This window comes from Eleutherodactylus coqui, chromosome 5 (genome assembly GCF_035609145.1).
Source record: "Eleutherodactylus coqui strain aEleCoq1 chromosome 5, aEleCoq1.hap1, whole genome shotgun sequence".
Taxonomy (NCBI): domain Eukaryota; kingdom Metazoa; phylum Chordata; class Amphibia; order Anura; family Eleutherodactylidae; genus Eleutherodactylus; species Eleutherodactylus coqui.
This window is the reverse complement of record NC_089841.1, coordinates 59,440,940-59,456,156: the sequence shown is the minus strand read 5'-3', so window position 1 is coordinate 59,456,156 and position 15,217 is coordinate 59,440,940. Positions and strand designations below refer to the sequence as shown.

Here is a 15,217-nt window from a genome sequence, read left to right as displayed (position 1 = left end):
CATGATGTATGATTTTACCTTAAATATTCTGGCCACATGGCAACCTGCAGTGAGCGCAGCACCACTGGCCATTTCACACAAAGAGGGAGCGTGGTATCTTCTGAAATCGGTGTCCCAGTTTGGTACCACAGACATAGCTTCCTGCTGACCAGCTACTGATAACCTATCCTGAGGATAAGTCATCAATTGTAAGAGTCCTGGAAAACCCGTTCAAGTGGCAAGGTTCTACAGTGCCATGTTTTTAAGGTGCTGTAAAATAAGCACTCCACGGGTGTCTGTGCTACCCTGTAGCAGGGGCGCTAGTGAGCGATGGTTTAAAGGGGTTGTCTGTGTTTGCTTTTTAAAATTTAATTGCAGGTGTAGCTGTGAGAAGATAACAGATACAGCAGTACTTACCCATCCTCGGCCACGGAGGATCCGGTGCTGCAGCTTCGCTATTGGCTGTGGAAGTCAGGTGACTGTTGCCTGCCAATCAGAAACTGTAGCGTCACCGCCCATTCTCCTGGCATCAGTGCTCACATCCTGGGTGCCATGATGCGAGAAGTTCAAAGAGGTAACGATGCAGCCTCTGATTAGCAGGCAGTGTTCATCTAACTTCTGCTGCAGTGCTGGAACACTGGGGCCAAGGATGGGTAAGTACTGCTGTATCTCTCATTTTCTCATAGCTGCACCTGCAATTAACTTTTTAAAAAGTTACTTGGACAACCCCTTGAACCCTTTGATTACTGCAGTGAATGATCGCTGGTGACGTGATCCGCAATTGGGGGACCCCTGTGCGGTCAGTCCTAAGAACCTAGAGAGAACCCCAAGGCTGTCTGCACTTGCAGCCTGCTATTAAGGTGCACTAAGTTTGCTACAAGATCATAAAATGTTAGCATACCGGAGTCAAAAATAAAGATGTTGAATAGCGGACTCTTAGGCTGCGCTTACATGGGGCTGATTTCCAATGGAATGTCAGCGGGAGTCAGCCGTGGAATACTTGCCTCCAGACTCGCATCATTTGGTGCGGGTTTAATCGCAAATTCCTGTGCAGAATTCACCCCCTCATGGAGAGGGGGTGAATTCACCTCTGTGAAGTCAGCACCCCATCTTTCAAAAAAGTTGATTTTTTTTATAAGTTCTGGATGCACCCCAAAGAGTTCTAGAGTTCCCAATTAATTTTAGAAATAGTTCTAGCAAATTAGGCAAAAAAATCAACAAATGTATCTCTGCGGTGCTAACTTTCAAAAATGATATTACTAAATCAGCGAGAACTTTGTAAATATTGGTTCTAGAGCTTCGAGCATTAAGAGTTTTCTTCAGAACTCTTGAGGTGCTACCCAGAACTCTTAGAAAATCATGGGATTTAAAAAAAAAAAAAAATTATTTACCCATAACGTTGAAATTTTTGGATCCGGAATTTGAAAATCAGGCTTCGGTCACACGGGCGTTTTTTCCCCGCGATTTGCGGATCGCAAGACGGATGCGCATCCGCAAATTGCGTGACCGGGGCCGAAAAATCGCCCGAAAAAACTGCTCCTAGCCGTGTTTCAATAGAAACGGGCCGTAGCAGTTCAGCGCTGTCCAGCGCATTGAATTCAATGGAACTGGCAATACAGCCGGCTTCATTGAAAGCAATGGGCTGCGGGCGATCTCACGATGAATTTTCAGGAAGGGCTTAAAAATATAAGCCCTTCCCTGAAATTCATCCAGAAATGTGTAAAAACAAAAATATCTATTTTATATATATATATATATATATATATATATACACACACACACACACACACTCACCTGGTCCCGGCAGACGGAGTCCAGCCGCGGCCGGCCGGCAGTTCTCCTGAACTGCTCAGAGTAGTATTCAGCAGGCGGGGGTTTAAAATCCCCGCCTGCTGAATGAGCTGCCTCTGATTGGTCACAGCCTGACCAATCAGAGGCAGCTCTCACTCACACCCATTCATGAATGGGTGAGTGAGTGCTGCCTCTGATTGGCTCAGCGCAGGGACCAATCAGGGGCAGCTCTCAGCTGAATGACAGCTGAGAAATCTCAGAAATCTCGTCCACACGGGATGGCAAATCCGCTGCGTCTAAGCCGGCAGAAGCCGCCGCTGCGGATTTGTGTAAATAATTTTTTTTTAAATCCCGCGATTTTATAAGAGTTCTGGGTAGCACCTCAAGAGTTCTGAAGAAAACTCTTAATGCTCGAAGCTCTAGAACCAATATTTACAAAGTTCTCGCTGATTTTCAAATGCCGGATACAAAAATTTTAGTTATTATGTGTAAATAATTTTTGGGGAAATCCTGCAATTTTATAAGAGTTCTGGGTAGCACCTCAAGAGTTCTGAAGAAAACTCTTCATGCTCGAAGCTCTAGAACCAATATTTACAAAGTTCTCGCTGATTTAGTAATATCATTTTTGGAAGTTAGCACCGCAGAGATACATTTGTTGATTTTTTTGCCTAATTTGCTAGAACTATTTCTAAAATTAATTGGGAACTCTAGAACTCTTTGGGGTGCATCCAGAACTTATAAAAAAATCAACTTTTTTGAAAGATGGGGTGCTGACTTCACAGAGGTGGTGAATTCCGCAGTGCAGACGGCGACATAATTGACATTTGTATTCCACGCCCCAAGTCATGCTCCGCATGGGTTTTACGTGGGTTATTTCTGCAGCTTGTGGATGGGATTTTCAAAATCTCATCCACTTTGCTGCTACCGTAAATGCAGCAGAATGTCCGTGCGGAGGGTCCGTACACAAATTCCACTCCATGTGAGCCCAGCCGTAAGCTGAATTCCTCCGGTGGATGCTGTATTTCTGTATCTATTCCCCGTCTGCAAATCGGTGCGCTGAAGTTGACATCTGCAGAGGAAACAGCAGTGAGTACAGAAATTAGTTATGGAGCTTGAGAACAGCACTAAATAAACAACCGTCCTCTATATAATCACATACGGAAATATTGTCTTCTCCAGTTTGAAGGAATGCAAATGGATGAAGCCATAAGCCAACAACTTCATGTGCTGCGGAGAGAGATGAAGCAATTACAAGCCGAAGCCACCAAGCCTACCCAGCTCAGCATCATAGAAACCGCCGTCCATCTAGAGAACTTTATTACGTAAGTGACAATAGAACGGGGAAGGAAATGTCCATTATTAATCTACTTTTTTTTTCTTTTATTTGTCATGTTCTCACTGTCACAATAACATTTCTGAACCTTTACAGCAGCTTATTGACCTTAATGGCTGCATGAGAAATAGACATTTTGTTCTTGTTCTTCTTCATGAATTGTTTTATCCCCCGCATAGCGCTCTTGTAAATGCATATAAAGTACAGTCTCCGCTTGAGATACAGAAGATAGGAATTGGGACCTTTTTTGCTGTAGTCGAATTTGTGTGTGATGAGACTCAGCGCCATCCTCCATCCCGCCAGTTCTTCACCTCCTGCATTGAAATATTGGGACAGGTACGTTTTTTGATATTTGAGATTACACCTAGAATTGCTTTACAAAATGTTCCCCTCATACCCAGTGTTAGAGGCGCCTGCATTTTAATTTCTTCCTGCCCTGTGACGTATACGTACGTCATGGCTGAGAAGGAGTTCGCAAGAAATGCTGTATATTTACAGCATATCGATGGCACGGCCTCAGGAGCAGAGCCAGCACCATCTACAGCGGGAGCAGGCGACGTCCTGCAGCATTGGTGGGGATCAGCAAGAACACTGATCACCTCGTTATTGGCTTACATGCCATGATCATTGTAGATTGAGGCATGTATGGAGTTAACAGAGGATGGAAGCTCTCTCTGTGACGTCATCGGTCCACCCATCATGAAGTCTCAGAGGAACGATGGGTTGCCATGACAGTCAGAGGCCTCTCAATGGCCTCCAGGTCTGCTATGGCTTTTACAGTAAAAGAATACAGATATTACTGTAAAAGAATACACCATGTTATCTGAGCATTATAGCGCAGGTTCAAGTCCCCTACACTGACATAAAAATGTGGAGAGATAATATAGCTGTAGCAAAAAAAAAAAATACATCACCTTAGAAGCGCTGTCCAGGGCTTCGCTGCATCTTCTTCCTGGTCCCTGGCACTGTTCTTCTTCCTCTCTTATGGCCAAGGATTGAACAATCCCCGCCTCCTGTAAGCGCTGTGATGCTCAGCCAATCAGAGCTAGTGCTTGATGAACCAGACACAGCCATTTATTGAGCACTGGCTCTGATTGGCTGAGCGCTATGATGCTTAGTCAATCAGAGGCAGTGCTTCTAGGAGACAGGGATTTTTCAATCCCCAGCTAGAAGAGATGCTGAAGACTAGTGCCGGGGACTGGGAAGAAGATGCAGCAGAGCTGGACAGCGCTTCTAATGGGATGTATTTTTATTTTTTTTTTGCTGCAGCTAGGGCTTAGTTTAGAACTTGATGAAAATCACGTTTTTGTGGGATGCGATGCAACAGAGAGGAAGGCTCTATGGGGAAGCATGGGCTATAAAACCTCACAGGTCGTGTGCATATTGCAAGACCCGCAATGTTTTTTGACTTGTAATGTACCATGCTACAAAACATTGCAAATGTGAAGAAACCCATAGAAAAGCATGGGCATCACATATATGCGATTTGTAGCATTGTCACATCCTGAGACATCAGAATCACGGAACTTTGTCGCCTGTGTGAACGAGGCCTTAAGATCACACCATTTTCAATGCATGCATCTGCGTATGCTTTTTTTGGTTTTTGGGGGGGGGCAGGGAGTTACAAGGACCCATTGATGTCTCGGTTTCATCCCATAGAGTTGCGTGGCCGAATTTGGTCCGTAATATGGGCGAGAATAGGACATTCTGCAATGTTTTTCACTGCAGAAAATACACATATGAGAATACAACAATAGAAACCATTAGTGTTGTATTACACTCATAATACGGCCTGACAATACGCCCATGTGAATGAGGCCTGAGCAAATAATTTTTGTGTTTAGCGCTGCAGAGATACTTACAACATAATTCTGATTGTCTTTATTGTGAGCCCCAGCAATGTCTTCTGTTCTCTCTTTACATTGTAGACGGCAGTACATTGCCTTCTCACAATGCAGACTTTTGTTTTTTCACGTTCTAGGTGTTTATAAGTGGAACCCAGTCAGAATGTCGCCCGGTACTGCAGACTATACTGCGGAATAGGAGGCTGTGTAATCTGCTGTCTCCATATTTCACCCCTGCTGCCTCTCCTGGAGAGTTCGTGCATTTGTACGAAAAAGTGGTGGAAGCCATTTCTGAAGACAATAGCGATGTGATCTTTATGCTGCTAACTAAGGTAGGTTGTGTCTCACTTGTAATGTTCTTATGACACTCACTAAAGGGCTTTAGACTAAGCTGCTCAAAATAACCTGGATTGGTTCTCTACGGACAGTCGGTCTCCTGAGCTAACAGCTGGAAGCAAAGAAACCCCTGATCCCACACATTTAACCCTTACATGCCACAATCAGTTGTCTTCTGTAAGTGGATATCGCCCATGGGCACCCTGCAATGCAATCACGGGATGCCAATGGGTTGCCATGGCAACTGGAGGCCTGATCAAGTCCTCCGGGTTTTCCATGCAAGCCAGAAGAATATTACACTGTATTACATAAGTACTGCAGCGTAGTATGCCAGCAATCAAAGAATTGCACCTGCATGACTCTTGTGGAACAAAAAAGTGTTGTGTTATTTTATTACATGTATATGATATATATAATGAATTCATAAAGAGTTAAAAAGCATGTTTTTACCTACAAAAGCCTTTTTTTATTAGAAAGATGTAAGAAAAATTATTATACATCACTGCATTTGTAATGACCCGTACTATGCACATATTATGTCCGTTATCCCACATGGTGACTTGCTATTTATCATTCACCAGCCTCTCGAAAAATACAGTAAAAAGCAATCAAAAAGTTGCATGTACTCTAGAGATGAGCGAGTATACTCGCTAAAGGCAATTGCTCGAGCGAGCATTGCCTTTAGCGAGTACCTGCCCGCTCGAGACTGAAGGTTCGGGTGCCGGCGCGGGGGAGCGGTGAGTAGCAGCTGTCAGCAGGGGGGGGGGGAGAGGGAGAGAGAGATCTCCCCTCCGTTCCTCCCCGCAGCTCCGTGCCCGCCGCCGGCACCCGGACCTTCAGTCTCGAGCGGGCAGGTACTCGCTAAAGGCAATGCTCGCTCGAGCAATTGTCTTTAGCGAGTATACTCGCTCATCTCTAATGTACTCCAAAATGGCACCAACTACAACAAACAAAACCTCACACAAGCTCATTTAGCGAAAAAATAACTGTTATCGGTTGTGGAATGTGATGCTACAAATAAAATCCTTTTTGTTCCAAAAAAAAAATAATTGTATTGTACAAAAGTAGTGAAAAAAAGCTATAGCTTTGGTGACAATGTAATCGTATAAGAATGAAGTGAACACATTAATTATACCGCATGGTGAGTGCAATTAGAAAAGAAGGTATAGAATCGCTGTTTTTTGTTCATCTGCCCTTCAGAAAACACAAAAAGTGATCAAAAAGTCGCATTTAGCCCAAAATAGTAACAATGAAAACTACAAATCAACCCAAAAACAAGAAGACCTCACGCAGCTTTGTTGGAAAAATAAAATATTATGGGCTTTAGAATGCAAAGTAGCAAATACAATTATATTTTTTCATGTTTTTATGGTGGGAAGGTAATAACATAAGAAAACTATATAAACTGGGTACGGTTGATTTGCAGTTTGATCTGAATCACTGGTTGAACTCTGCAAAACCCTCCATGTCTGAGCGAAGCAAGCTGCTGGAGTCCGTGCACCTGGCTCTGACGCTCTGCGGCCTGACGCCCGAGGAGGACCTGATGATGCCTTTCAGTATTTTCTGCAAGCACTGGAGCTCCATCCTGCGCTATCAGTTCCCGGACCATTACAGCGACTGCCTGAGACTTCTGATGCAGAGTAAGCATTTCTCCTTATTACCCCGTGAATGCTCATGACATGTCTGGGTGTGTTGAAGCAGAACGACTTCAGGCACATGGAATTCACCAGGAAAGCAATTTTAACTGCAGCTTCTAAGAAGTTTATATGTTTTGGCAGACTTGAAGGCTGGCGACACCTATGTGGTAGGATGTGGGGGGTTCTAGTGACACCTATGTGGTAGGGTGGGTGGGGGGCTAGCGACACCTATGTGGTAGGGTGGGTGGGGCGCTAGTGACACCTATGTGGTAGAGTGGGTGGGGGGCTAGTGACACTTATGTGGTAGGGTAGGTGGGGCGCTAGTGACACCTATGTGGTAGGATGGGTGGGGGGCTAGTGACACCTATGTGGTAGGGTGGGTGGGGGGGCTAGTGACACCTATGTGGTAGAGTGGGTGGGGGGCTAGTGACACCTATGTGGTAGGGTAGGTGGGGGGCTAGTGACACCTATGTGGTAGGGTGGGTGGGGGGCTAGTGACAACTATGTGGTAGGGTGGGTGGGGGGCTAGTGACACCTATGTGGTAGAGTGGGTGGGGGGCTAGTGACACCTATGTGGTAGAGTGGGTGGGGGGCTAGTGATACTTATGTGGTAGGGTGGGGGGGGGGGCTGAAATTATTTTTTGTTTACTTAAATGCATGTATTTTGGGCTGACAATAATTTTTGCAACAGTTTGATTAAAAATATGCTTGGTTTCTCTTCTGCAGCTTCTACATATCACTGTATATAAACACTGCAGTCTAAGGATACTTTTAGACCAGCCAAATTATGGTTAGAATGAGCAAAGGACATCGGAGTTAGCTCATTCCCACGTGCTGCTTGTTTCGACAGGCAGATACATCGTTGGCTCGTTCATCATTGCGGAAAGTTCGCGGGATCCTCGTTATTGCCTAGGAACGGCGCAGCCTATTCTATACTGCGCCAGCATATTCGCAGAAAAGGATAGAAAGCGACGAACGGGTACACGGGGGGCACCGGGTCAAATTCCGCTGTGGGATCCTGGATGTGGAGTCCGACCCGGTTTTGTGCAGACAGCCGTACTCTACTCTTCTGCATTTTTTATCTGCTAATTTATAACCACAGCAAAGATAAACTTAGTTGTGGTCATGAGTTAGCTGATAAGAAAGTTCAAGAGAAGAGCGAGATGAAGTAAACTAACGGTATCTTACACTGGGCAACTGTCGGGTGTATAAGTGCCTGAAGCCGTCCCTACGACTATTGGTCCTGTGCTTCCACACAAGAACGATAGTCACTCAGTGAATGCAGGCGGAGCGGACCGCAGATCTCTTCCAGCCGCCTACATCCATTCACTTCAAACAGGCAGTCATTCGAAGATTGAACAACTTTTGTTTTCACTGAGTGAGAAGTTGTTTGCTAGTCGCTGACTTTCAGTGAGCTGAAACTAAGCGACTGGCTACTATTGAGCAATTTTTTTGCTCAGTGCCCTGTTGGTGGCTGTGTGTACATGGGACAACTATTGCCGAAAATTGCTGTTTCAAGCGATTATTGGGGTGATAATCACCCAGTGTAAAGATATGTTTAAGCCTCCTACGGATGAGCGTTTTCTGTCCCAATGTAACAAGAACCGATTGTGTGTCTATTGGTGCTCATTTCATTGACATGCCCTGAGAATCTGCTTATGGGAATGAATGAATGCTAATGTATTCTTTTGTCCCCTGTAGGCCGGCTGCACAGCTCCATGTTCCTACTGGGTGATATACCGCCGATCAGCGAGCAGTTTAATGAAAAATCAGCTGATCGTTAGTCCCTTTACATGGCCCGATTGTCAGGCGAACTAATGTTCAGGCCCAATAAGCAGCCAGTGTAAAAGGACCTGAAGCCATCAGTCTAGTTGCACTGAGTGGTCTCCTATTGAGACTTAGACTGCAGTGTCTATATACAGTGATATGTAAAAACTGCATCTCAGCACATGGCACCTTACTTAGAAGGCAATATGTGTTTCTTCTGTATTTACCATCATAGTTATCAAATGACCTTACTTCTGTGTGCCCCTGTTTCTCACAGGTTCCTCAGAGCAGCTGCTAAGCCCAGAGTGCTGGAAAACATCCCTGAAGTCTGTGGGATGTTACACCCCAAGAGTACTGCCAAACACCTCCAACGTGGAATCCAAAGACCCCCTCATCTTTCCAAACTGCACTAACAAAATGATGCTGTCGGCAGAGCAGGTATCAGGCTGTTGGCTGTCGGATATTCTTATAGATGTATCAAATGAATGTTGGTGGGATACATTAACTCCGCAGTATGCCAGGCACCCCCAATATCTGAGGTAGAGAGAAGACGCCCCATAGACTCCATAGACTTAATGCAGAATTGTCCTTCATGTTTCTTCATAGGTTCTTGAGACCATTAAGTGGCTTTCAGACTTTTTCATCAAGTTACGACAGTCTAAGCCGGACTTTCAGAGCTTTGGTTTGCTGTCCAAGTGGAGCCCGTACATCCCTGAGGTGAAGACCTTCTTGGAATACCTGGTGAAGAGTCACATCGACTATGAGCTTCTCAGAATCAAACAAGAACCAATGGGAAATCCCGCAGTTCAGACAGGTAATAAACAAGTTGGATGAATGCATTGTTGTATAGTCTTTGGACTAATGAGGAAAATCCCATTTTATGAAACCTCTTAAAGGAGTTTTCCACCTAGAACACAACCCCCTTTGCCAAAACCCTGATACACGTTAGATAAGTCATCTGAACCCAATCATTTCAGCGGGACCTGCTGACTGTCAGCTCTGTATGGGGGTCTTCTTTCTACCAATATGTGATGTTGGTGAAAAGAAGGAACAGGCGACCTGAATTTCAACTCCTATTCCTCTTCCTTTATCCTGGAGATAAGCCCCTGTCACATGTGTCTGACTGCAGCTTTCTCCATGGAAAACGCTTGGCTGCCCACAGCTATTAATGATATATGGACAGCTTAAGGCTGGGTTCACAAGGGCCGTAAATCTCGCGGAAGGACCACACGGAAATACTGTGAGATTTCCGCAGCAGAAATGCAAAACTCGCGCCATCTCTCCCCATAGAGAGGAGAGAGGCCGCAGCGGAGATGGCGATATAACTGACATGCCGCAGCTTTGAATTCCAAGCGGCATGCCAGTTTCATCGCCGCTTGGCCGCAACGGCTTCTCCGCAGCGTGTGGATGAGATTTTTGCAAATTTCGTCCACTTCGTTGCTTTATCCACACGTGGTAACCGCTCGTGCCTGTGGACATTAGGCCTCAAGGTGTTGTGTTACAAGAAAAAAAAACTGAGCATGAGATAAAATAAAAAAAGGAAGCATACTCGCCTGGGGCACAGCTGAGTGACTCCCATGGCTCCATACGGACAACCGCCGGGAGATAGCATGCAAGCAGAGGCCACAGCATCACCATCTGAATTCCTGGCATCAGGGCTTACATCCTGGATGCCATGATGTCATGAATTCATGGTGTTGACAGTATCTCTGATTTGCCACAGCGGTCACCTGACATCTGGAGACCATCCAAGCCACTCAGCTGGGTACCAGAGACCGAGGACAGGTGAGTATAGTTAATTTTTTCTCATGCCCAGCTGTTGATTAATTTTTTTTTCTTGTAATGACACAACCCCTTTAAAGCTACTCCGCACCGTTGTGGGACCTGCTGCAGGGATCGCAGCAATCAGTTGGGATCACCTGTTAAGTTACGATATGTCCCATATCAATGTGAGAAGAGGAAGCGACCTAATAGCTTTCACAGATGACCATGCTGAAATTGTATGGGTTTGTGTAGATTCAGTGCAGTCACCATAGTGAAGCAGAAGCGCTGGTTGCACATCTGCTCTTACATTCTGATGTACAGTATGGCACTGGTAGCAGCACAGGGGTAAGGGGTGTCTGGAGGTTCGCAGTAGCATTTATCACTGGAAGATAACTGTCGCGTTCACCCTGAATACAAAACGCACTTCGTCCAGGACAAACGCGAGGCTATCTTCACACGGGAAGCAAACTGCGACTCTAGACAGGGAAAACACTAAGGGAATACAAACCAAGGGCTTTTACCCACTAGCGTTTTTTTAATGCTATGATATCGCAAAACGCCTAAAGCAAAGAGAAACCCCAGGAACACAAACCTTAAATTGACGGACGAACTGGACCAAAAGCGGCCAGTCTGTCTATGCGATAAGACCACTGTTCCCCGACCCCGACACGGTTCCGTGACAATAACAGGACGATCACTAACATTGATGTGTCTTAATTGCATATTTAACTGAAACCAGATCTTCTCGTCTTCCCCTCTTCCTTTAGCCCTGAAGTCTCTACATTCGCTGGTCACAGAGCTCTTTAATCCGTGGATAATGGTCCTTGATAAAGATGATAACAGGTAGGACGGGGGTGCAATTCTTTTCCTGAAAAGGAAGTCAGAATTACATGTGACTCTTATCATAACGGTAATTGGAGAAGAAAAGTAGGAGTTGGCCGGTGCTACTGATGGAAGGTGAGTGATGAAAAGCACAGATTTTATTCAGACATGTTACGCATTTCAGCGTCTTACGGGCACCTTCATCACAAAGGCTGTTTCATTTAAATAGACAAAATAGAAGGGAGGCACTAAGGGACCCGACGTGATCAGGGTTAGGTGAGGTCACTCTTGCAATATTGACATCTGATGAAGAAGGTTCTCTAAGTCATTCAACTGTTACATTGACCCTCTGATTTCCGGGCAAAATTCTGTTCTGGGACTGGAGGAGGGAGTTGGTATAGTACCTGCAGTTGTTCTTCTCTGCTGTCCCTTTGATCCCCTAGTTCTGGGTCTTGTTTTCAACTTTCGAAGATGGCCGATGCAATCTTCACAGTGCATTGGTAGTATTAGACTGTTAATACACTATATCTGCATTCTGATTGGCCAGAACTGCTCATGTGATCAGTACTGGCCAATCAGAGAGCAGTGCATAGTGTGTATTAGGTAGTTAGCAAATTGAACAGGGCTCGAAACCAGTAGATCAGAGGGGCAGCAGAGAATACCTTCCAAACCATTCTTTTCCTGAGGGGAATTTTGCCCTGGAACTGGAGGGTCGCTTTAATTAAATAGTAAAATACATACAAAGCACACATAAGATTCATATCATCACCATAACTACTAATCACTAGAGATGAGCGAGCACGCTCGGATAATTCAGTTACTCGAGCGAGCCTCGCTCTTCTCAAGTAACTGAATTCTTGTCCGAGCGTGCTCGGGAAGGGGGGCGGGGGATTGCAGGGGAGAGAGTGAGAGACAAGAATTCAGTTGCTCGAGAAGAGCGAGGCTCGCTCGAGTAACTAACTTATCCGAGCGTGCTCGCTCCTCTCTACTAATCACCTAACTGTTGATTTTTTTTAGTGATGATTGGAATCATAATGTTTTTATATAGTTATTTAATAGTTGATTAATTTAGAGAATTTTCTACATCAGATGTCAATATCACAAGATTGTTCTCAGTAAGAGAAACCAAGTAATCTTGTAGATATGATACCTTTTAATGGCTAACAAAAATACATTATGTTACAGCGAGCTTTCGGGGATTTTGCTTGCTGTAACATCATGTATTTTTGTTAGCCATTAAAAGGCATCATATCTACAAGATTACTTGGTTTCTCTTACTGAGAACAATCATACATTGCTCTACTGGCTAACACCGTACCAAACCTTTTTTTCGTAATATCACGAGAGTGACCTTATTTAACCCCATGACGTCAGGTCCCTCAGTGTCTTCCCGCTGCTATGTCTATTTAAATGTGAGCGGCTCCTGCATTTTTATGATCTGATTAGGGCACCCATATGGCGCTGAAACGCGTAAGCTGCCTAAATAAACTCTCCGTTTCTCCTGATTTACTTCTCCAATTACAATTCTGACTATAGGGAGGTTGCTTCACTTATCCATCCTGAAAAGGCTTCTATCCAGTATTGTGCCTGGTAAGCACAGCATGTGAGAGAGGTTCTCACTGCCCTAAAATATCTGTTTTTGAAGATGCGCTGCAATATGGAACACTTTTTCTTTTCCTTTTAGTGTTCTTTTATCATAATGAGCCTTCCAGCATTGTATGTACTTGGGGTGTTGTGCAGCAACCAATGACAATTCAGCTTTTATCTTCTAAAATATGGGATCATTTGTGCAAAATAAATTAATTCCTGCTCATTCCAAGACTGGGTGACCTTGTTGGGAGCCGGGCGAAGTTCGTGTCACACTGCAGTACACGGTTATTGCAGTGCACATCTAAATAATGAAAGGATTTCCTATTAAATAATTTGTCATAGGGCCATTTTTAACGGTCTGATAAATCGTTCCGATTTCTGCAAGAAGCGATTCTGAAAGATTGGCGTATAGTTTTTATGCATGCATGAACTGAACGACAAACGATAAGTGAACAAATCATCACCTGTCATTCCGTCCGTGTATTTACACTGACGACGATCGGCATTTGAAAACCCCCGCCGTTGTTTTTTCGGCTACTGCTACATAGAAGTGCACTCTAATGAACCGTGCAACTATGTCCATCACATGACCAGGACAGATTTAATGCCTGACGGAGAACCCGCGATGTTGCCTGTCCTGTAATCTTCATCTTCTCTGCCCTCTCCGCAGTAATCAGCGCTGCTACCCCTGGCTGGAAAGCGATGCTCACACTGCCGTCATATTGGTCCAGCTGTTTTGCGACTGTATTTTGACGCTTCACGAGAAATTTCAAGGTGAGTGCAGGAATTGTCACATGAGAAGATGTAATGTTTGACGTCCTTTTTAGGTTGGATTTGCATTTTTGGGGGGAAAAAAGCATCAAATCATCTATTGTAATGGATTCATCTGTTGTTACCGGGCGCCGTCCGTAGCCAAAAAGTCACAAGACTTGGATAGCGGATCTTTAAGGATAACTTTACCTTCCAATCTCTTCTGATTATACAGTAGTTAGCATCCTGTTCATTCACTATACAGGCCATGCACGCTACACAGTAATGTAATATACGAGGGGGTACTAAAAGAAACAGTAACGGGGCGTTAGTAGCGCAGTTGCTAGATGAATCTCTGCTGAACCCTACTGAGGCGGTTATGCCAGCTGACGTTGTTGGGGAAGGCTACGTTCGGCTCCAGTAAATTTTTTTTTTTTTTTTCAACATATTGTTCAATATTTTGCCTGTTTTGCGATGGCTGATTCCTGCGAACAACGTGCAGCTGGGAAATTTTCTTTCCTTTTCCACTGCCCAAAGCATTCATAAAAATAAGTTGCACGAAGCGAGATCGGGTGACTACGGTGGGTGAGGCAAGGGTGTTGTGCCGCTTTACGTCAGAAACGGCTTGATGGAGCGCTGAATGTTAGATCACTCTCACACACCCTGTCTGTAAAGCGCTGCGTTTGACAGCGGTTTTTAACGGACCTCATCATGACAATGGGTGAGGCGGTGCATTGAAAAGGATGAAAATACAGCAGATAGCGGTCGAAAATCCAACTCAAATGCTCGTCTGAAAAGCCCCATTGAAATCGTTGGAGGCGTTTACAGCGTTCAGCGTGGCGTTTGAAGCACCAAGGTAAACGTTGTAGAAAGTGTTGTGTGTGAGAGCGGCCTTAATCAATTTTTTGTGAAAAACTGGACGACCCCCTCCCCCTTCTCTCTCTCTCTGTATTCATCCAATCTGCGGGGAAATTAGAAACATATTGGAATAAAAAAATTAATAAATAAAATATTTTGTTAAAAAATGTAAACAAAAAAAATATATTTTTTTTTCTTTCTGTGCTTTGATTTTTTTTTTATGCTTAGACTGGAAACTTTTTAATTTTATTGTTTGTTTTTTTTTATACTTGAAAAAACATTATTCAACCTAATGATGCATTACGTGCATGTTGTACACATTTGTTAAAGCTGTCTCCTCATCTCCTTGCAGATCACCTTCTGCCTGGTCAGCGGGGGGCGCTGTGGTTACATCTAATGCACTATTGTGAATCCTGCACTGCCCCCATGTACCCAGAGTATATTCTGTATAGCTATCACACAGAGTACAGTAAGCTGCCCTGGAAGGACATGTATCCCGATCAGACACTAATGGAAGAGTTCTTCAAGGTGAGAGGTTATAAAGGTGGTTATTGTCAGCGGGTCTGGAAGCGTTACATTGGGCCTTCTATACAAATAGTTTATAGAGAAATCACCCTGGAGTCTATGCACTAGCCTTAATCACAAGAACGCATCCATCCTGCATCCACAAAAAAAACCCACTTTGGACAACTATTGCTCTAAAACAAACTATTCCAACTGTCAGCTGATTGCCGCAGGTCAGGGTG

At 44.5% G+C, this 15,217-nt stretch overlaps 1 protein-coding gene across 1 annotated transcript in view; it reads left to right on the top strand.

Moving 5' to 3' along the window:
* EPG5 (ectopic P-granules 5 autophagy tethering factor) overlaps positions 1 to 15,217 on the top strand; it is a 108,725-nt gene that overhangs the window by 67,821 nt on the left and 25,687 nt on the right. Inside the window, exons 28-36 of the mRNA XM_066602607.1 lie at positions 2,950 to 3,092; positions 3,283 to 3,439; positions 5,085 to 5,279; positions 6,710 to 6,923; positions 8,965 to 9,125; positions 9,294 to 9,501; positions 11,219 to 11,294; positions 13,534 to 13,637; positions 14,824 to 14,999. Of these exons, the coding sequence (XP_066458704.1) occupies positions 2,950 to 3,092; positions 3,283 to 3,439; positions 5,085 to 5,279; positions 6,710 to 6,923; positions 8,965 to 9,125; positions 9,294 to 9,501; positions 11,219 to 11,294; positions 13,534 to 13,637; positions 14,824 to 14,999 (1,434 nt within the window). The remainder of the gene's footprint in view (positions 1 to 2,949; positions 3,093 to 3,282; positions 3,440 to 5,084; positions 5,280 to 6,709; positions 6,924 to 8,964; positions 9,126 to 9,293; positions 9,502 to 11,218; positions 11,295 to 13,533; positions 13,638 to 14,823; positions 15,000 to 15,217) is intronic.